Below are 25548 nucleotides of genomic sequence, written 5' to 3'. Positions count from 1 at the left end.
AATTACACAACCATTTTATTAGCTCAATTTGGCTCTAGTCATCTTCTAATATATAGAAGGAGATGGTACCTAAATTATATTCATTGATTAAATCAAGATGATCGTCATAAGTGTTGTAAAATTATAGATCAGTGTTAGTATAATCAAGACTTTTTTACATTTTGGTGGCATGTACTATAATTATTTGCACTATTTTGACCGAGTTTAAAAACTCGACAATTGTGTTGCTAGAAAAGTCTTTTTTAAAACAGTTGCAGGGCTCCGCCTAATCACCGTTAACGCCGTTGTAACGTCGTTTAGTTTTCTTTGTATAATTATTAAAAGAAAAAGTAAAAAGCCTCGATATAGACAAATCATTTTGCCTCCAAAACCATATCATTGCGGCGACCAAAACCCTAATCCAAGATCTGATCGTTGAAAGAAGACGAACACATATACGCTCCTCGTGAGTGCCCTAATTACAGTGGTATGTCTGAAATCTTTGATACTTGCATGCAAATAATATAGTTGGGTATATGTTTGATATGCTTTGAACTTGGAAGTACTTGTTGATATTATATTAAAATCAGTTAGTGGTATATTATAGTTTATTTTATCCTAATCGAATTGTTTTAGTTTTTTATTGTTCCACTACATGTATTTGCATTTGTTTAAAGTGTAAAGTGTTTGGTGTTGTTTGTTAATGTTCAGAGAATGAGTATTTTACTATTAAATTTCATCATGGGGTTGAAATGATTGAAAATCCTATGTCTTATGTTTGGGTGAAGTTGATTATTTTGATTATGTGAGTTCAGATGAAATAAGTTTAATCGAAATCACCAAGAACATGTTAAAAGAAATCGGGTGCATTGGTGGTTTTTGCCCAATTATGTTATAAATTACCTAAAATAAATATGGAAAGAAGATGATTTGTAATATATTCAGATGAGGAGGTAATGTTAATGTGTGGATTGATGCATAAGGAAAGATTTGTTGACATATTTGTAAAATTTGATGCTCCGTTATCTTCTTTACAAAATGCAGCAGACAAAAACTTGAAATTTAAGGAACTCACACCCCCTTAGCAACCCCTATAGGATATCTTTTGAAGAATATGATGAAATTGATTTGGATGGTACTCAATTCCCTTGCACTACACAGCAAGAAATAGATACTGAACAAGAGCTTAGGGTATTGAGGGCTTAGTCAAAGACATTCCAGATCCTGACAGTGAGTGACGAGAAATATGAAATGAGAGAAAAAGAAAGTAGTTATGAAACTTTCCATTCAGACAGTTCCAATATAGATGACTTAGATGATGATTTAATCTTTGAGCAAAATGTTGATGATATCTATTATGATAAGGTAGATAGTGCTTCAGATGGTAATTCAAGTTCAGATGGTAATAGTGAAAATGAGAGAATGGTAAGGAACTCAACTGATGAGGATGAGTTAAGCTACCATGTTTTCAATGAAAAGATTGGCATGAGAAAATATGTCTTTCAATTAGGATTGTGCTTTAGGAATTCTAAACTGCTTAGACATGCAGTAAAAAAATATGCAATTATAGAAAGAAGGACAATCAGTAAATGTAGGAATTTTGAAAAGAAAGTGCAGTATGTGTGTGAAAAAACATGTGAATGAAAGCTTTATGCTTCAGAAATGCATAAAGGAAGCTCCACATTTTAGATCAACACTTTATATTACAATACTAATTTATTGAATTAAACAGTTTTACAGTTATACAATAGAACCAATAGTTGGTCCAGAATTTTGGGAAGAGGCTCCTGAACCAATGCCTCTACCACCAATCATAAGGCCTCAGATTGGCAGACCCAAGAATAGAAAAAATACCAAGAATGATATACCTACAAATGCAACCAAATTGCCAAGGACTGAAATGAAGATGAATTATAAATATTGCAAGGCAGAAAGCAATAACACAAGAACATGTTCTGCTAAGGTATGCTCTTCATATTTGTGCCTTTATTGTTATTATTTTTACTAATCATATGTATAAACTTGCTAAAATAGAAAAGTGATAAAATTAAGAAGGCTGCAGAGGAAGACAGATAGTCAAATATTGTCAAGACAACAGTTAATTGCAAAACTTGCGAAAAGACAAGACATAATCCAAGGACTTGTTCTGCCAAGATAGTATGTGTATTATTATCAGTTCTTGTAATGTGCTATGTGCATCATTTGATTATAAAAACTAATCAAAGGTTTTTATTTGTAAAAATCAACCAATGATGGTAATGACTCAACCAATATTGACAACAGTGCTACAGCTGCATGACATTGTTGAACCTCCTGTGCAAAAACTTAAAACAAGAAGAATGTTGAGACAACAAGGTAAAAATGATAGAGTTGAAGGCGGTAAAAGGGATCAACCTCCAGTGTAGAAACATGGAGCAACAAAGAAAATGTCAAAAATATAATGTGACAATCTTGAAGCCAAACCACCTACCGATCCTAAAGTAAAAGGAGTGGCTAATGATGACTTTCAAGACAACTCAATAATTCAAAGGGAAAATAACTAACTAATTTAAGACAACTTCAAACAGCTAAAAGAAAGAAGGTGGGTGAACTGGAGGCAGGAAAGAAAGCTAAGATGGCTGTAAAATCAAAATGGATGATTTAAGTTTGTGTTTCAACCTACTTTTCTCAGTATTTTATTGGTACTTTTTATGACTAGTTATGCATGTGAAACACCACTTTTGATTTGTGCATTTATTTAGTGATCAATACTTTAGGTTATGACTGATGATCACTTAATGTACATGCATTTTCTTGAATTTGGTATGATTGATTTTAAGACAAATGCAATGTTGCTCTTTTGACACAATGTTCTTCGTTTTGTGCTTTTATTTTAGGTTTGATGTCACACTTAAAGAACATAACCAATTTCAAACAACCATACATATCACAAATAGAACAACTTTCATGGTATCATACCACATTTTACATCATTACTACTTAAACATACAATAACATAACGATTTAAAATTAAAAAGAGACGGTCAACATCCTTGTGCCAAGTACATTACACATAATTAGACATTACCTTCAACTGAGCTAAACCAACAATGGAAAACATACAATAGTAGCAACACAACAAATGCACACTATTTTATGACTTCATTCTTTAATTGCTTGATCTCCTCAATGTACTCATTTCGAGCAACCACCAACTTCATGATATAAATCATATCTTCCTATGTCACTCAACAGACCATTAATCACACATTTGCTTCGACCATCTAACTCCGGATCAGCCCATTTGAAAAAGTTGTAGGCTTGGATACCACATGCTAGAAATCGACGTACCAGATTATACTTAGTCCATAAACTTTTCTAATTTGGATATTTTAAAGATAAGCAGTACACGCATATATACACACAATATAGACGTTGCAATATAAACTGACCAATTTGCCCTTCCTTACCGTTAATGGGGTGATTAGGCGGAATCCTTTAATTGCTTTAAAAAGATTTATCTAGCAATAAGTTCGACCAAAAAATGCAAACTAAGTTCGAAAAAGTCTATAATTAATGTATCTGCGATTTATTCTCTTAACCATATATCTGACTCAATTTATGCGCAAACTAATTTAAAAAAAATAGTACCATATTCAACGGTCATGACTCTTTTAAAAATCCGAACATTTAGGTGGAATTGAACATGAGATCTTAGAATTGTATCTAAAATCCTCTATCAACTGGGTATCCGGGCGGGTGATGACCGGAAACTTGGACTCTTTCAACTAAATACGTTCAATAAAAATACTTTTAGCAAAAAAAAAGTTCAATAAGAACACTATTTGAATTTTAATCACGATTTCAATTACAAACATGTGAGGATGGAGGGCTTAAATTCTCTATTAGTCCCCAGAGTTTAGTGCAAGTATTGACTTGTCTTTTGCCGATGAAAGAAAAAAATACTTGGACAGAGGGTGAAAAAAAGGAGCGAATTTGAATATTCTTTTTTAAGTTAACATTGTGATCAGTTTAATTAGGTTATACAAGTGTTTAGAGTGTTGGGAATGTAACGATGTCACCTGTCCGAAAATTTAACCTATCAAAATTCCACAGTTGTTTCACGCTGGGGGAAAGAGAGCAATCAACACCCTGTCTATGATCTTAGTGTGTGGAAGTAGAAAATAACCATTGAGCCGTAAAAATCATTAAAACAGAAAATGACTTTTTCATACGAGCAAATAATAAAAATACCGATGCAGATTAAAAATAATTACAAAATGAAATAACAACAATATTATGAAATGTTATTAAATATTTTCGTGAACACATGTACACATAGGTGTAATGATGTATTTTATACTCCCTCCGGCCCACTGGATTGTTTACGTTACTTTTCGGCATACTTTTCAATACTCATTTAAATTATATTTCATAATATTTTTTTTTTAAACAAATTTTTGAAAAAAGTTTGATATTTAAACTTTTATTCAAAAAAAAAATGAAGAAAAAATATTATGAAACTATACTTTATTGGAGCCTCGAAATACGTGCAAATAGTATACGTAAACTATTTAGCGGGACAGTCGGAGTATTACTTTTAAAATTACCATTTATACCCTGACATAAAAGCATTTACGAAAAAAATTGGGATAATTTTTGAGATTTTTATCATTTTCCCAAATTTTAAGAAAAGATTAGAATTTATACTAGTAAACACCTTAGTTACAGTATTACATACAGCAATAAAAAGGACTTGACAGTCCGCACTCTACACTATCTACACAACAAAACCCAACCAACAAACTTTTCCACATTTTTATTTCCTCTACAACCCAAAACCCCAGGCTCATATCTTTCATTCCACAACATATCCAACTTGATCACTCATCATACTCTGTTTTAATGTCTCTGCAAACAGAAGAAAAAGCTCCAAACATGGAGACAAACAAAGGCCTTAACTTAAAAGCCACCGAGCTCAGGCTTGGCTTGCCAGGCTCTGAGTCACCTGAAAGAAACTCAAGTGAGGAAAAAGATGGTAAAAATGGTTATTCACATTTGGTGACTTCTGGTGCTAAAAGAGTGTTTTCTGATACAATCAATGGAGTTTCAGGCAAGTGGGTGTTTTCTGGTAATGGTGGATCTGATGGTGAGGTGCCTCAGAATGGTGGTTTGTTTTCTCCTAGAGGTGGTGCTAAGATTCTTGGTGGTGGTGGTGGTGAGAAAAGTGTTGTTAAAGAGAATGTTATTCCGGCGACTGAGAAGAAGAAGAATCAGGCTGCTGGTGTTCCTCATGCTGCAAAGTAATCTTTTTGTTCTTCTGAATCACCTGAAATTTCATGATTTTATATTTATTATGTTTTTTTTTTAATTTCTTATTAATATAGATATTGACAGAGTTATTGTTGTTAAAATTATTATGTTTTAAGTTTAAGTTATGATATGTATCAGGTATTGTGTTTTTAATTTTTAAGTTTTGGTGTTTAGATTAGATATGTCTATGGACCTTATGGTTCTTTGATCTTCGGAAGTGATTAACATGTTTTCTTATTAATAATGCGAATTTACCTTGGTTACAAATCTTTAGCATTTAGTACAAAGACAACATCAGTAATTCACTCTACTAGCATACTAAGGAAACTATATGTGTTGATATATTGCATAAGTAGGTGTTGATAAACTACTAGGAAGCAATACTGTTTGTTCTCTTATCGTTTTGTTGTGTGGCTTTCTAGTTCTTACATGGTGTGTAAAGTGGTGCTTGAGAATTAATATGTATTGTAATTATTTAGATTTTCCATCTATACTATTCATATGCAGATTTGTACTTCTACTTGGGTCATGCATCATCCTCGCTTTTAAAAATAAGAACTGATATTATTGAACATACTATATTAGTTTAGAAATTCAGTGTAAGTTATGACTGATTTCTGAATTTCAAGGAGATGAGAGAAGTTGTCTAAAGCATTTTGTTTCAACAGGGCACAGGTAGTTGGATGGCCTCCAATTCGATCTTTTCGAAAGAATTCCATGGCTATCAATCCTCCAAAGAATGATAGTGATGCAGAGGAGAAGTTGGGATCAGGTTGTCTCTATGTCAAAGTCAGTATGGATGGTGCACCTTACCTGAGGAAAGTAGATCTCAAGACCTACTCCAGCTATCTCGACTTATCTTCGGGTCTGGAAAAGATGTTCAGTTGTTTTACAATTGGTAAGCTTCCTGTGAGCTATATTTTACAAATTCACTTGTAACCCGACTTCATAATGTTTCCCTTAATTCGAGTTTGTATTTTTAAATCCCTTTTTGAGTGAATGACATAGGCAAACCCGTTCAACAAAACTTTGATCAGTTAAGATGTTAACTGAAACTTGAAATGAGATTGACTCTAATTACTTTGCATCAAAATCATCATTCTAATTTTCTATCCCCCCGTCCTCTCCCCACACCACCACCAAAAAAACAGTTGTTTGCATAAGAATTTGAAGTTAATTTCTTACTGTTATTGTCAGGCCAATGTGGTTCTCATGGGGCTACCGCTCGAGATGGGCTAAGTGAGAGTCGCTTAGTGGATCTTCTCCATGGTTCTGAATATGTACTGACCTATGAGGACAAGGATGGGGACTGGATGCTTGTCGGTGACGTTCCATGGAAGTAAGTGTGAAACATTTTCTGATCAAAATTCCACAGATTTTATGAATTTCTATTTGGTCCGAGTTTACGTTGTTTTTTTTTTTGAGACATTCAAAACAAGTTGATATGCCGCTCTCTAAAACCTAGTATAAACAATAATGATTATTATCCTAAAGATATTCAGTGGAGTGTAAAGAGAGTTGCAGCATTTTGTTGTGGTAAATAAAAAACAAGTGCCACTTGAAGAACAAGTGTAAAAAGATGTTCTCCATCCATTGTAGTTGTATAATTTAGGATATGATTATAGGTATAAGTCTCTGTCACGCGACCATCAAAATGAGGAGCCCCTTTATTCCAGTTAATTATGTTTCCGACTACACATACGTATAGAGAAAGAATCTATTCCTGATTCTTATTGTGTTGTTCTGCAGTATGTTTACAGAGACCTGCAAAAGAATGAGGATCATGAAAAGTTGTGATGCCACTGGGCTAGGTAAGACCAGTAGAATTTAGTTTTCATTTATTTGGACAAATAAATCTTCCTTAACGATGGAGATAAATTTTGCTAGGCAAAGTTCACTTAGTTTTTGGTTTGTTTAGAGGGGATTTTTTCTATTTCATTAATTTCATTTACTAATATTTTGTTTTCTTTTGCAGCTCCGAGAGCCATGGAGAAGTGCAGGAACCGTAACTAATGCAAGCATTGCGGCTGCAGTGGATTTTTAAGCTCAACGCTACGAATTGAGAAGTATTGTACTTAGAGCCTCAGTGTGCAGGGTTTTAATATCAGCATACTATGTGTGCAGAGAAAAAGGACCTATATCTAGGAGGCAAGAAATGTATGTTAAGTATTTTTGGGTGTGTAATTAGATAGAAGTTGTGTATGTAATGACATAATTAGGTATGTAATTTGACTCTCTACCCCCCCCCCTCCCTCTCCCCTCTCATGTAATCTAATTACTGACCATCTAAGGCTTCAATACTAAATATGTAAATTGTTGTTTGCTTTCAGCCTTCATGTTTTTTGCATTTGCATGTTAGTTCAGGTACACATAATACATTTTCTTGTCATGCTTGTATTTGGGTTTGAAGTACACAACACGATAAAGTACACGACACGACTTGTCAGGTCTAATTTATCTCGTATCATTTTCTTCTATCTATCACTCTTTTCCACGTGTAACAATCTTAATGGCATTCCTAGCATCGTAACAAGAAGTCGTTGGTTCGAGCTTTTACACGAATGAATATACATAATTACATATTGTTGTAAATCTCACTAACAAATATAGCAACATAGAAGCAAGTGTATAAAGAATTTAGCAAGTTTAGGCCAAGACCACAGTTAACAAAACAAAGCATGCAGGTAAACAAAATTAGTAACTGAAATAACGAGGAGAGAAAGAAAGATGTACCCGAAACCATAGCTTTTAACAGTGACTGAAATAAAGGTTCACAGATACAAAATGCCAAGAAAAATGATCACAGCTGAGTCACCAGGCCTTGCTCGAAGTCCTGGCTGCTCTTGAAGAGAATATTGCCCCTACCTGCTGCGTTTGGGATGCGCACAATATCTCCACCAGGATAAAACAGCTCGGAGTTTATGTTAACAGCAGCAACAAAAGCTCCACTTCGACTAGCACCTCAGTCGCCGGAAAATATCAGCACTTCAGGACTTTTGGGAGAGAAATGCAGAGAGGTTGAAGAGAAGAGAAGAGAATGTCGTGTGTAGTTATCTTATACATTCAGTTTAGCCTCTACTTATAGGAGAGAAAAAATGAAACTGTCAACACACTTAATGTCTGAATTAAACTGCTTCATTAATAAAAAATCAAAACTGATCAGATTTTGAATTTAAATTACTTGTAACAGCTTTTCACATTAACACCCATTAAAACCCACATTATTATCAGAACTTAAGTTAATTTCTAATCTGATATCAGAACTTAAGTTAATTTCTGATCTGATATCAGAACTTAAGTTAAGTTCTGATATCAGAACTTAAGTTAAGTTCTGAGATATCATATCAGAACTTAAGTTCTGATTTTATTCATCAGTTACAGATCAGATTATATTAGTCCAGGTTCAAGGTATTTAGACTAAGCCCACTAACAAAGTGACTTTCAGTATCAAACCCAGCCCAACAAGTTATAATAATCCAATCACTGATAAATAAATTCGAATTAAAATTAATTCTCAAATAAATAAAATCCTCGCCCAGGTCGCCTCGCGTACGCGAGACGCCGAGACATTCACCCAAATCGCCCTTCGACCCGGTCCGGTCCGGTGCGGGGCGGCGGCGCGCGCGTGTGTGCGCGTGAAGCACACAACAACACAATGGACCATCACACACCTTAGTAGTTGTATACTACTCATGTGGGTAATACCATATAAAGCACACAACCCCCTTTATTTATTTTAATGTGGGACAAACATTCTCAAATTTTTCCAAGCTTTTCCAAGCTACTTTCAACTCTCATTTCATATGGATTTCATTAAGAAAATTCTTAAAACCATACATGAAAATTTAAGTTCAAATATCATTGAACAATTTCCAATCATTAGATTTTAGGATTAACATCAAGAACATAATTAAATTAAGCTCTAAAATCCTAATTTTCTAACAATCCCCCACAAATCCATACAGAAATGCGATCAATTTCCCATCATGACTTGTTTTTCAGAGTTGGTACCCTTCCGGGTTTGAACCCTCCTAATTCCTCTACTTCAATGGCTATCGGACTCAGATGGAATGTTTCACCTTGAATCTTAATCCGTTTAATATAACCATATTCCATAGACGACGACAAGTCAAAGGTTATGGTGCCAATCTACGGCTTTGAGACATTAATGGTCATGTCTCGATCCTGTTCGTCGAATGCTTCAAGGATTAACCCTATCCTCTAAGCGACCACACAATTACATTCGCTTAGATGGGCATCTCCAGAGATATATTGCCTCTATCTCGTCAAATGACTTGATCCCATTCAGAGTTTTAACACTCTTACTTTTCTGGCAGTGTCAGTACCTTCTAGGTTTACAGGGGATAGACTCAGATACTATAATATCATCTATGTAGCAAAGGTACTACCAACTCATCCTTACAGCTTGTTATTACCCATTGAATACACTTCGAGGGATCTCCTCTCATGTGTATTGGGTTCCCGCTGTTGATGAATTATGATGGGTTGACAGTCCCATCCCCAACCTTGACTTAAGGACCACTGCAGGTTCCAGTCCTTTAGTAAGAGGATCAGCTATATTATTCTGAGTTCCTATGAACTCTATAGCTATGATCCTATCAGTCACTAAACCCCTTATAGACTTGAGTCTAACTTGGATGTGTCTCTTAGTTTTAGCATTATGCTTTTTACTGCTAATCTTGTCGATAGTTGTTCGACTATCACAGTGAATAGCAATAGCAGGAAGCAGTCTGCTTACTATAGGTATTGCAGACATAAGTCCGTGTAACCATTCAACCTCCGTCCCTGTGGCATCAAGTGCACACAACTCAGCCTCAAAAGTAGACCGAGTAACAATAGTCTGTCTGTTTGACTTCCAGGATATTGCTCCACCAGCCAAGGTGAACACGTATCCAGTCACTCCATTGGAACCAGACTTCTTAGCTATCCAACTTGCATCACTGTACCCTTCAAGCACACCAGGAAATCTCCTGTAGTGTAAACTAAGGTACATTGTGCCTTTTAGATATCTAAGTACTCTATCAAGAGCATCCCAATGAGTTCTGTTTGGACAGCTTGTATATCTAGCCAATTTAGACACAGAATATGAAATATCTGGTCTAGTACAGTTAGCAAGATACTGCAAGCTCCCAATAATCTGAGAATACCTTAACTGAGATACAGGCACTCCTGAAGTATTCTTGACAAGGGAAACTTTCGAATCATAAGGTGTACTAGCAATTCTACACTGTGAATAACCATATTTCTCAAGTATAGATTTCTCTATATAATGAGATTGAGTCAAGGTTATTCCTTCAGTGGACTGAATCAGTTTGATTCCAAGAATCACACTTGCCTCACCCATATCCTTCATTTCAAAATGCCTTTTCAAGAATTCTTTAGTCTCGTTAATAATCTCAATATTGGTTCCAAACAATAAAATGTCATCCACATATAGGCACAAAATAACACACTCATTACCTTTAACTTTAGTGTAGACACACTTATCACTTTCATTAATCTTATAACTGAAAGGCAATATAGTTTCATCAAACTTTTTATGCCAATCTCTGGGAGCTTGTTTCAAGCCATAGATGGACTTGATCAACTTACATACTTTCCTTTCATTGCCTGATGCAACAAATCCATCAGGCTGATCCATATAAATCTCTTCTTCAAGTTCACCATGAAGAAAAGCCGTCTTTACATCCATCTGATGGATGATAAGACCATGGACTGAAGCCAATGCTATAAGCATTCGGATTGTTACCATTCTTGCAACCGGAGAGTATGTATCAAAATAATCAATTCCTTCATTTTGCTTAAAACCCTTAGCTACCAGTCTAGCTTTGTACTTATCTATTGAGCCGTCAGGGTTCAACTTCCTTTTAAAGACCCATTTGCACCCAATAGTAGAACACCCAGGAGGGAGATCAACCAACTCCCATGTTTCATTAGAAACAATAGAGTCAATTTCACTCTTGACAGCGCCCTTCCAGTGCCTTGACTCAGAAGAATCCATAGCTTGCCGGAAAGTTAAAGGTTCGTCCTCGATATTGTAAGTGATGAAATCACCTCCAAAATCCTTGACTACCTTTGCACGCTTACTTCTCCTTGGTTCCTCTAGTTCCTTAGGAATAGAGCTACTACTAGGTTCCGCCCCCACATTTGTCATCTTTTCCACATGATCAGGAATAGAACTTGATGTGTGAGTAGGATCTTCCTCAGAAGTCGTTTCAGGTATTCCAGTCTTCATAGGGTAGACATCCTCAAAGAATGTCGCATCTCGAAATTCAACTATCGTGTTTGCCACTATACCATCTATGTCAGATTTTAACACTAAAAATCTCATAGCTGTAGTGGTTTCAAGATAGCCCAGAAAGATACAATCAACAGTCTTTGGACCTAGTTTCTTTCTCTTGTGTTCAGGAACAAGCACCTTAGCAAGACACCCCCACACACGAAGATACTTAAGACTAGTCATCCTGCCTTTCCATAACTCCAAGGGTGTTTTATCCATGTGTTTCAGAGGGACTCTATTCAAAATATGGCAAGCCGTATTTAGAGCCTCCCCCCACATGTATTTAGGCAACCCAGAGTTAATAAGCATACTATTAATCATATCTTTAAATGTTCTGTTCTTTCGCTCAGCAACCCCATTAGACTCAGGTGTGTATGGTGGAGTAACTTCATGAACTATACCATTATTTGCACAAAATTCATTAAAAGCATTACTCGTATACTCACCACCTCTATCAGATCTCAATCTTTTAAGTAACTTACTAGTTTATTTTTCTACTTCAGTTTTATATATAATGAATTTACTAAGTGCTTCATCCTTATGTCTAAGTAAATAAACATAACAGTATCTACTACTATCATCTATAAAAGTAATGAAGTATCTAAACTGGTCCTTGGTCAACACACCACCAAATTCACAAATATCAGTGTGTACTAAATCTAACAAGTCTGAATCCCTAACAACGTTATGAAAAGGTTTCCTTATCTGTTTAGCAGACACACATACTTGACATTTAGAATTCTTTTCTATGGTATATTTTGGAATCAACTTTAAGTTCATCATGTTCTTAAGAGCACCAAAGTTTAAATGACCTAGTCTAGCATGCCATATATTTGAGGATTCAATACAGTTAACAGTAGGAATAACATTATTATTCAAATTTCCCAAAACGGGATCCGCATTAATAACAAATAAACCATTTGACAAGTAACCCTTGCCAAAGAATGTACCAGTGTGAATAAGAACTACTTTATTACACTTGAACGAAATTTCAAAACCACTAGAAACTAAACAGCTTCCACTTATTATATTTCTACGCATGTTGGGAACATGATGCACTCTCGTCAGAGATAGAATACGTCCTGAAGGGAACTTCAGATCCACGTTTCCAACTCCATGTACTTGAGCAACACTAGCATTCCCCATCTTCACAGTCAGACTATGACTCTGTTGATAAGATACAAATAAACTAATATCAGCACAAATATGTACATTAGCTCCACTATCTATCAACCATTCATTTGACAGATAGGTAGAAAATATTACAGGGTTGTAGGATACATACCGGTCAACGTCGGTTTCAGAAGCCGTAGCCTCACCAACAACCATGTTCACTACAGGCCCACTTGCGGTTCCAAGCACAACATTTGCTTGCGCTACCTCGGTTTTCTTCGCTTTCTTCGTAGGGCAGTCCTTACTCCAGTGCCCAACCTGCCCACAAGACCAGCATGGTTTGTTTGCCTCGGGTTTCTTGGCCTTGTCCTTGTCACTCTTAGGTTTATTACTATTAGCTTTCTTAGCAAAAGCCTTCCTCTTTTGTCCTACAGTTGCTATGTTTACCTTCGAGGTACCGTGTTCAGTTGGCATCACATGTCCCTGTTTGGACTTGTGTTGTTCTTGCACCGAGATGTCCAACATAAGGTTGGTCCAGATGATCTCTCCTTTCTGTCTTTTCAGGGAGAGAGAGAACTCTTCCCAAGACTTCGGGAGTTTTTCAATCACACTCATCACCTTGAACTTCTCCGGGAGATTCATTCCAGACTCCTTCAAAGCATGCACTATCATCTCGAATTCATGCACCTGCTCAGTCATAGACTTATTGTCCACCAGCTTCAACTCGAGGAACCTTGCCACAAAATACTTTTCTAGACCTTGTGAGTCAGTATTATGTGTCTGGTCCAGCTTCTCCCATAAGAGTTTTGCAGAGTAGGCATCAGAAGAATAGACATCAAACAAAGTATTTGTTAGTGCCGCCAGAATGGCCGCCCTAGCCACTCCATCCTTCTCAGCCCACTTCGCAAAAGCCTTAACTGTGTCAGCCTTCTCTTGATCCACTACTGGTTTCTCATATTCCACAACCGGCCACAGACCCTTTATAGTCAGCCACAACTTCATCCTTTTCTGCCAGCGAGAAAAGCCAATGCCACCGTTGAATTTCTCCGGTAAACCGGTTAGTTCAACAGCCTGTAGGAAACTATAGGTGGTCCAATCAATGGCCCCAGCAGTTGCACCCGAACTGCTACCACCACCAACGATAACCTCACTTTCGTTAACCATTATGCTAAATTCTATATAACTAATATTCTCTTCAAGAATGTTGTAAATCTCACTAACAAATATAGCAACATAGAAGCAAGTGTATAAAGAATTTAGCAAGTTTAGGCCAAGACCACAGTTAACAAAACAAAGCATGCAGGTAAACAAAATCAGTAACTGAAATAACGAGGAGAGAAAGAAAGATGTACCCGAAACCATAGCTTTTAACATTGACTGAAATAAAGGTTCACAGATACAAAATGCCAAGAAAAATTATCACAGCTGAGTCACCAGGCCTTGCTCGAAGTCCTGGCTGCTCTTGAAGAGAATATTGCCCCTACCTGCTGCGTTTGGGATGCGCACAATATCTCCACCAGGATAAAACAGCTCGGAGTTTATGTTAACAGCAGCAACAAAAGCTCCACTTCGACCAGCACTTCAGGACTTTTGGGAGAGAAATGCAGAGAGGTTGAAGAGAAGAGAAGAGAATGTCGTGTGTAGTTATCTTATACATTCAGTTTAGCCTCTATTTATAGGAGAGGAAAAGTGAAACTGTCAACACACTTAATGTCTGAATTAAACTGCTTCATTAATAAAAAATCAAAACTGATCAGATTTTGAATTTAAATTACTTGTAACAGCTTTTCACATTAACACCCATTAAAGCCCACATTATTATCAGAACTTAAGTTAATTTCTGATCTGATATCAGAACTTAAGTTAAGTTCTGATATCATAACTTAAGTTAAGTTATGAGATCAGAACTTAAGTTAAGTTATGAGATATCATATCAGAACTTAAGTTCTGATTTTATTCTTTAGTTACAGATCAGATTATATTAGTCCAGGTTCAAGGTATTTAGACTAAGCCCACTAACAAAGTGACTTTCAGTATCAAACCCAGCCCAACAAGTTATAATAATCCAATCACTGATAAATAAATTCGAATTAAAATTAATTCTCAAATAAATAAAATCCTCGCCCAGGTCGCCTCGCGTACGCGAGATGCCGAGACATTCGCCCAAATCGCCCTTCGACCCGGTCCGGTCCTTCGACCCGGTCCGGACCGGACCGGACCGGGGCGGCGGCGCGCGAGTGTGTGTGCGCGTGAAGCACACAACAACACAATGGACCATCGCACACCTTAATAGTTGTATACTACTCATGTGGCTAATACCATATAAAGCACACAACCCCCTTTATTTATTTCAATGTGGAACAAACATTCTCAAATTTTTCCAAGTTTTTCCAAGCTACTTTCAACTCTCATTTCATATAGATTTCATTAAGAAAATTCTTAAAACCATACATGAAAATTTAAATTCAAATATCATTAAACAATTTCCAATCATTAGATTTTAGGATTAACATCAAGAACATAATTAAATTAAGCTCTAAAATCCTAATTTTCTAACACATATACATACTATAAAATGCATAGACTTATCATAAGTGCTAGATAACTAAGCTTCAGACAATATGCAACAAAAATTGAAGTGCATTGCAAGAACTAAAAGGTTAGAACTCAAAAATCAAGAAGTACCTGTTGTGTGTCAAAGGCACTCTAGAAACAGTGTAAAGTTGGATTCCCACGCGAATGTATGCGCTATGTCCTGCAAGGTTTCAGAAATTATAAGATGTATGCTGATTTTATCTTTACTGTAGGAAAGATAAGAAAATGTTTATAGAATGACTAGTTGTTTAGAACATCACCACACCACTTGAATCAAATATGTGTATTCTTACACAAATCTACAGAAAATAGTTACAACTCCCAAGTAAAACAAGGATCAAAATCTGTTACAGGTATTATCACGAAGGCACATTAGCAATTCTCTATCAAACCGAATTATAAAATAATAAGAATATTTTCATAGACTTCAATTTGCACCATACGTAAATTCGAAGATTTAATTCAATTCTCGTCCAAGGACAGATGAAGTCCGATTGTGCATCAGCAACATAAACCATGAATGGAGTGTATGTTTTCAAAAGACCTTGACTGTAAATTTTTATTTTTGGGGACCTGGTGCTTTAGCAAACAAAATGGATGGTCAGAATGGGTTTGGGCTAAGGCTTCTTGATGGCAAAGGCCCACAACTAGTAGTTTTCTAAGAAAAGGCCCAGTTTGACCTCATTCGAGCGTTTCAAATTCATCACACGGAGGAAATCTAGTTGCCCTAATTAGAAAACACAAGTACAAAGATTTTTCTTGCACAACTCAACCTCAGAACTAACCGCTTCTTTCTCGTCTCCAACTCAAGTTCACACTTTCCTGTAAGAACTCTTCTTCTCACCTTATACACACACATACATGTATCTAAGTTTGTTTATGTCTCATAATTATGCTTATTATTGTTAATTCATTACTTGAACTTGTTTGAGCTAAACTTAATTGTAGTAATTTTAATATTGTTGTTCTTGAAATTTAATGTGGGTATGTTTATATAGGTTAGATTAGTTGAGATGGCAATGACAGAAGAAGAGATAGCAAGGCTGTTTAGAATAAGGAAGACAGTGTTGCAAATGTTAGATGACAGAGGTTACTTGGTTGGTGATGCTGAAAAAGAGTTGACTAAGTATCAGTTTCTTCAAAGATATGGTGATAATATGAAAAGGGAAGATCTTGTTATTAGTAAGACCAAGAAGAATGACCCCTCTGATCAGGTTCCATATTGTTTCGTGTTTTTTATGTGTATATTAAATTTTATTAACTTACTGTTGGTTGTCAAAGTGTGCTGATTTGTAATAGTTTCGAAGTTTGTAGTTCTATTGTTTACTTGAAAGTGAGTTGTGATTCAATGGTTTAGTGGCGAGTGTTGTTCTTAGGTTGAATGTGTTAATTGGTATGAAGGATTGGTAGTTGTGGTTGAGTGAATAGACAGGGTTGCTGCAGTTTGTGTACACGATACATTGCGTTTTTGCTTGTTAATATGTAGTATGATACAATTTCGAAATTAGTATGGTGGACAATTTGAGCAGCTTGGAATGTTTGATGAAGTTAGGCCTTGCACTCCTAATACTTGCTATTAGATAGAATTCATTTTCCTAGGGTCGTTTACTTAACTTGTCACTCGAGAAACACTTGAAGAACTTAGATATGTTTGGTAGATACATTGGAGATTAACAAAATGGGAAAAAGGCGAGGAATTTGGCATCTTGGATCACAAAATCTAATGCTTTTATTTGTTTAAAATGAAAGGGTGAGTTAAATTTGTAGTTCTCGAAGAGTTAATGAGGGACTATGGTTAGAATTTTCGTGTTCACTTCGTGCTTGGCTGCTTGAATTTTGTATGTAGTTAGCACACCTTTTAGTGTAAGTGAGGGTAAATGTCAAGTATCCTATTTAGCTGTAGTTAAGCATTCATAATATTGTGTGCCACTACATCTCTTATTGTGATAATGCTTTTCTGCTCTTGTAATTAGTTTCTGGACCTAGTTTACCTGCATGTTGATCCGCCTTCCGGTGGGGAATGTGGTAATGCAGATTTATGCCCTCTGTTGCCTATTATTATCATCTGTTTGCTCCCACTCCCGGTCTCCTACCTTTGCATGATATCATCTTCTTCTTGTGATGGATTAGATTTAGAAATCATGTATCAAGCTCTTTTATTTTTGTTTTTTCTACTATTTAGTGCTTGTTTTGTGTTCCAGATATATGTCTTCTATCCTGAAGAGCCAAAGGTTGGTGTAAAGACAATGAAAACATATACTAATCGTATGAAATCAGAAAATGTCTTCCGAGCTATCTTGGTTGTCCAGCAAAATTTGACTCCCTTTGCCCGTACATGCATAGCGGAAATATCGTCGAAGTTCAACTTAGAGGTTTTCCAGGTGAATGCCAACATCTTCGTATAATGTATAATTGTTTTGTCAAAGTAATCCAGTAGGCCAATATAATAGCAGTTGCAATCAAAATCTCTCTTTCGAGCAATGACTTTGCAGTTATAATAGTCGTCTCCCTTTAATCAGGGAAACATGAAATCTTACGCTCTTCCAGTAAAGGTTTCATGACTACAGAGAGTTAGCAGTGAGAAAATTTTCCTCTTGTATGGGGGAAGAAGAATACATGTACATGCACATCTGGAAGTCAGTTACTAAGCACTGTTTAGTTGTGACCTATGTTACTCACGAATCAAGCTTATTATTTGTTTGTTGGACGGACTGAAAATTTCAGGATAATTGGGGGAATGGTACTGTTTGCTAGTTTCACGGGTACGGGGACACAGATTAATTTATTATTGAACAAGAATATTATATGAAATTCATACAGAAAACAAGAATATAAGACTTTGCAAATTAGGTGTCATTTTTTTTCTCATTTTTCCGTTCTTTCTCTCAGCATTTTATTTTCTTATCCTATGGTCATCTCATATGTGGTCTCTTAGTTAGTCAAAGTGTCCAAATTTCAGTCAAATGATCTAACACGAAATAAGTGTTGTCAGAATGTCTGACAAGGGGAGGGCAGTGAAGAGTCGCTTCACATATATTGTGGCAAATATTAATAATTATCCACACTAACAGGGGAAAAGAAAAATAGATGCAGGATGCTTTTAAATGCAGATAAAAGTCATCATATTTGTAGTTTATTGAAGTGGATATTGACTGAATAACATCGTGTGTGTTAATTTGATTGACAGGAGGCGGAGTTGTTGGTTAATATCAAAGAACATGTTCTAGTTCCTGAACACCAGGTGCTTACAAAAGATGAGAAAAAGACATTGCTGGAGAGATATACTGTAAAGGAAACACAGGTTGGTTAGTGATTTTGTTGATGTACTTCAGTACAATATCATAAAGGATTAGTGTAAATAGGTCGGCGTAAGCCAAATTATATGTTTTATTTAATTTAAGGTATAAAAAACTCGACAGTGCACAAGGTCAAAGTTAATTTCTTAGTACAAATGTCATTAGCTGATGTCTCTTACTCCCTTCACAATCAAAAATACATTTCTGTCATCTCCATTATAGAGCTTCGATATTCCTTGGAAAATTGGATTATTTACACTCTTTTGCCATAACTAGATAGGATATCTGTGGTACTCCTAAACTAAAAGATCAACTAGTATAGGCCTAGTTCTATATTTCATCATGTTCTTTTTTTTGGCTTATGTTTTCCGTGCTTGTACTTCCAGCTACCCCGTATTCAGTTGAGCGATCCAGTTGCCAGATACTATGGGCTACAACGGGGGCAAGTGGTGAAAATTATTCGGCCAAGTGAGACTGCAGGGCGTTATGTTACCTACCGTTATGTTGTCTAGATTCATATATTATCAGATGTACTGATAATATATCAAGACCTCTTTGGGTTGGTTTAATCCAGAAGTCAGGATTTGTTCAAGTGTAGTGGAGGAAGGGGATGCAATAAACTTGATGGTTAAAGTCAGAGCCTGGATGAAAAAAGATAGTAAAAGTTTGCAAATGTATCTGGATGGTGCTTGTGTGTTTTAACAAGACCCTTGTGCTAAATATGCAGAATTAAATTGATTGAAAAATCTTAAACTTGATGTAATTTGTGTGTTGAAGTACAATGAGACAATCACATTTCCGGTTTTATTGAACAAGGTTACATTTAACTAGAGTATTAACGTTTCCTCTGCCTGCATAAATTCTGTGTGATATTATTAGTTTTTTTTTCTTTTTAAATTTCTGTGCTGTCAAAAAGAAGCAAAGATAAATAGATGAATTAATAATTGACTAATTGTGGTTTATCCATGTCTTCATGTCACTAAAATTTAAAAGGATCAAGAGCATAATCGGTACCCACAGGCCACTCTTGGAACTAGTTTTCGAGGTTTAAATTTGGCAATATTACCAATATATATTTTTCATGACAATTTATGATGATATATATTGAAAATTTATTAATAAAATATTGCTATTCAATTTAACCAATACCATAATGATTCTATATTAACTAAGATATTAATCTTTTTGAATTCATCAAAATATATTAAATCAAATTTATACTCTATTAACAACTATTACCGCGAAAATGTTTTCTTTTAACTTTAGAAATAAAACATGCTTGTACAGTAGAATCTCGATAAATAAATACATTTGGGACCAAATATATATATATATATATATATATATATATGTGTGGGGATATATATATATATACATATATATATATATTAGTTTAAAAAGATGATTCATTTAATGATTAATAAATATTTTAATCAATATTTTATTTAGTTATCAATAAATAAATATTTATTCATTTAAATATTGTATTTAGATTTTTTATAATTTATTTATTATTTTACATTCAGATGTACCTAAAATTTATAGTTATAATATTTATATGATATTTAATTACATTCATTTTTTTTAATATTATAAATTAGTATAGACAATTATGTGTATTCACTTGCCTCATACATAGTACTTAAACAATACATATTACATCTGTAAAACATTAAAAGTTAATATATTTACAAAATCATCCGTAATCACTAATCACATATATATTTATCTTATTTTAATATTATAATCATAAATTAATAATGATTAACTAAATGGAAATATTTATCGAATTATATATTTATCAATATAGATATATTATTCAAAATCTAGGGATTATTTATTTACTTTTAAATAGAATTTATAGAGATTTAAAAAAAATTATTCATTAATATATTTATGGAGATTATTCATTAAGTCCATATTCTCAAGTTAGGACAAAAAAAATATTTATTTACTAAGATTATTCATTTATAAATTATTCATTATCAAGATTATATGTAGAATGGTTAAAACCCATGGTCCTAAACATTGAGATTTAAATCAGATGCTCTACCAATGATTCTGATTATTTTTTGACCGGATTATTCATAAAAAAAATTAATATATTAATCAAATATGAATAATTATAGAGCATATGATATTCTTAAATATATCTATCTATGATTTCGTTTGATCGGTTGGTTACTTCCTAAAATATTTGTTTTCACCTTCCAAAATAAAGTTAAAACAAAAATAATTTATTTAAATATATTAAATCAGGTATATAATATAATTACAAACTCTTTGAACCACAATTCAACTTAACTTCTAATTAACCACAACTTATTTCACATTTCTTGCACAGGAAACCAAATACTTTCAAATTTAATTTTAATAATTTATATTTTAATATTTGAAATTAATTCATATTTTTAATTAATATTTTAAATTCATGAGTATCACCCCACATACAAAAATTAACTTCTTTAATTTTAATAATACCTAATTATTATCGTTTCTAATTTATTTTTTATATAATAAGCAAATTGTAAATATTATAATTAGCCCGTGTATTGTACGAGTTATAGGCTAATATTAGTTAATTAATAAATATAAATTTAAAGTAATACTACTTTAGATATCATTTGAGCAGGATTAAGCAACTTGGGTAAGAGCTTATTTTTCCTTCGAAATTCAGGTATGATTAGGGGTGAGCAATGACTCAGAAGCGGACCGAACCGAATCGAAATCGAATCGGAACCGAAAGAATCGAGAACCGAAATAGCAATATTTCAAGAACCGAAATAGACCCGTTTATATTTAAGAACCGAACCGGAACCGAACTGTAAATTTCGGTTCGGTTCGGTTCCGAACCGAAGTTATATTTTATTTTTTATTTATTTATTTTACATATTATTTTATATTCTAAGTTTTTAAATTTTGACTAGTTTTGATTATTTATTAATGGTAACTTAGTAGAAAAAAGATTTTTATTAGTGGTGGATCATTTTAAATTCAATTACTTTCTAATATATAAGAAGAAAAATATTAATAAAAATATTCAAAACTCCATATATATTTAAAGAAACGAGTAATATAATAAAAATCATATTTTTCTTAAAATTTATCAAAATATTATAAATAAGAAAATATAATACGTAATATATAAACATATATTTATATATATATTTTTGTATTTCTTCATATATATACGGTTCGGTTCGGTTCAGTTCGGTTCTGACATTTTTAGTATGTTAAGAACCGAACCGAACCCAGAACCGAAATTTCTAGAAAAACAAGAACCGAATCGGACCCGAATCAGTGAAGAACCGAACCAGAACCGCAATTTTTGATCGGTTCGATTAGATTTTCTGAACCGGAAAATGCTCACTCCTAGGTATGATTTTGGTTTTGCCCGTATTTGTTAATTAATTGGTCGTATGTCATCTAAGACTAATTATAAAAATAATTAATATTAAAAAAAATCGACATTTACTCGAATTTATTTCGAATTTTTGCTATAATATTTTAGGGTTAGATATTATCAACATTATTCCCAAATAATATATTGGATATTCTTGCATTTTAGGACCTGAATCTTCTTCCTGTCTCCACTTAGAATCCCGAACATGAAGCTCAAACAATTAGAAGGTCTTCTTGGAAGTCTTGAACAATTCTCTGACCCCAAGGTTTAAATTTTGTATCTTTATTCATTAAACCCCTCATTTTTGTTATAATACCCTCTTGTTTTTTACCTACATAACTAAATTCAAGAAAATTGGTTAAAATGGCCTAATGGGTATGCTTTGTTTTCATAGATTGAACTTGAACAATACCCAACTGGAGCTCATATTGCTTCTAGGATGCTCTTCAGTGTATGCCTCTAAATTTTCTTTTTTTAGTATAATTCTTGTATGTATATGTATCTATTTGATGTTTTTGTGCTAATGGGTTTGTTGTAATATGAAAATTGTGAGAAGAATAATGATTGTTGAAGTTGATTAGGCTGAGAATTCATTTGGGGATATTGGGAATAAGGTAGTTGCTGATTTCGGTTGTGGGTGTGGTACACTAGGCCTTGCTGCTGCTCTTTTGGGTGCAGAGTGAGTTTTCAGTTCTGCTCGTTCGACTATTCTGCACTGCGTTTATTTCTTTTGAAGCGTTGATTGTTATTGCATTTGTGTAACCACTATACATGCTTCTTTTATTGTTTGAATATCTATTGTTTTTCGGCAGACATGTTATTGGAGTAGATATTGATGCCGAGTCTCTTGAAGTGGCATCTGCAAATGCGGAAGATCTCGAGGTACTTTTGAATTGTGATTGTATTTTATTTTTTGAAGAGTTAAAATGTGGTTATTTTGATAGATTGTAAGTCTCCATTTGTTCGCCTCTTGTTCCCTGGGGTCTCTTTGGTTGATTATTGTCCATGTATAGCCTTAATGTTCTGTCGCTGAAGCTCTTTCTATGTGCTCCACTTTCAGTTGGATATGGAATTTGTTCAATGTGATGTTAGGAACTTTGGATGGAGAGGTACCTCTTATTTAAGCTCCCTCCTTTTATACTACTCTTAATCAATATACATACTATGTGATGTTAGTTCACTGTCATGTGTACAATGTTTGATGAAAGTTCCAACATCTGAACTGGAGACAATTCTTTATTTGGCTTTCTCAGTCTCTATCAGTTGGACCATAAATTTTAACAAATACAATCTTATTGAAAGTATTCTCACTAGATATGTGCATGCAGTGAAGTGTTCTTCCTCAAGTTAAATATAACACATATTTCTTTTTCTGCAACTTTAAAATTAAAAGTAGGCAAAAAGCACCTTCAAGAGGCTGCTTCATCTTTTACATTTTTAGTTTTACCAAATATTTAAATATAAATATTTTTTTTAGTTTATAGATTGAATCTGCAGGGATAGTGTGTATCGGCCTGTGCAAAAATAAAAATACACAAGGCTCGAAAGAATTCCCATGCTAGAACAAAAATAAAAAGGGGAAGGTGGGCAGTTGTGTTTCATTATCATCGTTGATTCAACAACAATCATTTTCCCTATATTCTTTTTTTTTGTACAAATTTATAATTTATCAAAAAAAGAGCAGAGTTCTTATACTTTTTCTCTACATACATATTCAACTTTTACATTTTCTTTGGTAAATGATTAATATATTATTGGAAACATTTTTTATTGTAAAATGCTCACCAAAATGTATTAAAATCTCAAATTCTGAATGCAGTTTATTTTTTCTAGCTGATCATTGTGGTAAGTTTGTATTGTTTGCTCTTTTGTTTTTTCCAAGTATCGCTTTGACGACTTTGTGGAGAAGCTGATTGATTTAGTTTTCCAGGTCAGATAATTGATACTGTTGTAATGAACCCCCCATTTGGTACTCGAAGAAAAGGTGCTGACATGGACTTCTTGTCTGTGGCTTTGAAGGTGAAAATTGCCTGATCTGGTTTGTCTAATGCCTGTGAATGGTTTTACATGATGTTATTGTTACTTAAATTATTGATTTGGCAGGTTGCTTCTCAAGCAGTTTATTCGTTGCATAAGACTAGTACGAGAGATGTAAGTCCTAGTTTGAAATTTAAATTATTATCTGCGAATTTATTTTAAAAAATTATTTCTCAAGTTCTCATTAATAACCCCAAGAAAATAGGAATGCGGGCAAAACATAGAATAGCGAGAAATCTGAATTATAAATGGTTTCTCGCCAAGTGAATAAGAACTAATTGATTGATAAGCAGTATCATTTTGTTTTGAAATTAGAAGATTTCTGCAAAGTTACACCTTCCGGTATCTAAGAAACAATATCATAGCCTACCCATTAAACTTCTTTATGTTGTATGTGGAGTTCCATCATCATCATCGTCGTCATCATCATCATACGCATATAGTGCAGATAACATGATGGTATGCTGTTAAAATTGTTGTAAAATTTTGAAAGCAAACTGAATGTCATAAATTAGGGGATTTGAGATATAGAGGCCAAGAGAGGAATGCCTACATCGAAGTAGAATAAATAAAAGTGAATATTATTAGGATTTAGGACCCATCCATGTTAGGAATGAACATTGTAAAACTGCTTATTTTATTGATTGTTTTGAACTTCATTATCCTAGCATGATTTTTGATTGTTTGTATATAAGAGAAGTTTTTTTTCATGATGTTTTAGTTGACCAAGTTTCTTTAGCGCCTCCGTTTTATGGATCCTTTTCCATTCTTTTTTAATACAGTATGTGAAGAGGACTGTGTTGCGTGATTATAATGCTAGTAGCGCTGAGGTTATCTGCGAGGTACATGTTAATCTATTATTTTGGCTACATAACAATTTGATATTCTTTTAAGATTACCTGCAAAAAAGTATGTGGCAATGTCTTTGGTTTATATTGGTTTTTTCATGATGTTGAAATAAAAACTTTTCCATGTATGTTAAATATGAACTGCTATTGGTTACATTTGCGGGATACTAACTAATTTACCACTTTTTACAGCTCCGATATGATGTACCTAAACTATACAAATTTCACAAGAAAAAGGAAGTAGATATCGATGTTGACCTGTGGCGCTTCATCCCAAAGTAATTTTGTGGCAGTGATTCAGATGACTGGCTAGTCAATTTACTATAGCATATCCAGGAAAAAAGATTTATACACCCCTGTACAACATTTAAGATGGTTGATGCTTATATTATGACCTGAAAAAGGGACTTCGTACAACTTTTAACTTAGAGATGGTTGATGCTTACAAGCACATTTTTTGTATTTATGCATTATCAATTACGTAAAAAGAACTTGTCTATGTAGGAAATTCCTTCAATTCTTTGATTTTGTTTCTAGTTGAGGTGAATCTTCCCTTATAGGTAATATATGCAAAACTTTATATAATCCACGAACACTAAAAAAACTGGGAAAGTGTTCTGGAAGTTGCTAAGTGGTTTAAAAAAGAAAACATTAAATAATTACTCACAAACAAAAAGCCCAAAT

General features: G+C 34.1%; 3 protein-coding genes, 1 long non-coding RNA gene and 1 other non-coding gene across 6 annotated transcripts; 4 read left to right on the top strand and 1 right to left on the bottom strand.

Moving 5' to 3' along the window:
- Positions 1-4729: 4729 nt before the first annotated feature.
- On the top strand, positions 4730-7600 carry LOC141693480 (auxin-responsive protein IAA27). The gene is made up of 5 exons (XM_074498587.1): positions 4730-5261; positions 5940-6169; positions 6469-6610; positions 7021-7082; positions 7247-7600. Exons 1-5 carry the CDS (start codon positions 4864-4866, stop codon positions 7282-7284), a joined length of 870 nt encoding a protein of 289 aa, XP_074354688.1. The 5' UTR covers positions 4730-4863; the 3' UTR covers positions 7285-7600.
- Positions 7601-14043: 6443 nt separating this feature from the next.
- Positions 14044-15848, bottom strand: LOC141693483 (uncharacterized). Its single transcript, XR_012563131.1, has 4 exons — positions 15724-15848; positions 15574-15624; positions 15371-15440; positions 14044-14354 (listed from the first exon to the last, which is right to left on the bottom strand). It is a non-coding gene; the product is annotated as an uncharacterized LOC141693483 (long non-coding RNA).
- A 100-nt stretch (positions 15849-15948) lies between these two features.
- LOC141693481 (DNA-directed RNA polymerases II and IV subunit 5A-like) lies at positions 15949-19408 on the top strand. Of its 2 annotated transcripts, none has more exons than XM_074498588.1 (5): positions 15949-16104; positions 16279-16494; positions 17482-17661; positions 18468-18581; positions 18963-19408. In XM_074498588.1, exons 2-5 carry the CDS (start codon positions 16294-16296, stop codon positions 19086-19088), a joined length of 621 nt encoding a protein of 206 aa, XP_074354689.1. In that variant the 5' UTR covers positions 15949-16104; positions 16279-16293; the 3' UTR covers positions 19089-19408. The 2 variants fall into 2 exon arrangements, with proteins under 2 accessions (XP_074354689.1, XP_074354690.1); XM_074498589.1 differs by having other exon boundaries at positions 15966-16104; positions 16284-16494.
- A 2698-nt stretch (positions 19409-22106) lies between these two features.
- LOC141692313 (uncharacterized) lies at positions 22107-25400 on the top strand. The gene is made up of 9 exons (XM_074497088.1): positions 22107-22244; positions 22374-22430; positions 22561-22658; positions 22792-22861; positions 23040-23088; positions 23910-23998; positions 24083-24130; positions 24799-24858; positions 25057-25400. The coding sequence occupies exons 1-9, from the start codon at positions 22185-22187 to the stop codon at positions 25144-25146; spliced, it is 621 nt and encodes a 206-aa protein (XP_074353189.1). The 5' UTR covers positions 22107-22184; the 3' UTR covers positions 25147-25400.
- Positions 23470-23621, top strand: LOC141694486 (small nucleolar RNA snoR135). Its single transcript, XR_012563789.1, has one exon. It is a non-coding gene; the product is annotated as a small nucleolar RNA snoR135 (small nucleolar RNA).
- Positions 25401-25548: the final 148 nt, after the last annotated feature.

Source organism: Apium graveolens, chromosome 10 (genome assembly GCF_009905375.1).
Source record: "Apium graveolens cultivar Ventura chromosome 10, ASM990537v1, whole genome shotgun sequence".
Taxonomy (NCBI): domain Eukaryota; kingdom Viridiplantae; phylum Streptophyta; class Magnoliopsida; order Apiales; family Apiaceae; genus Apium; species Apium graveolens.
This window is presented reverse-complemented; position numbering and strand designations above follow the sequence as displayed.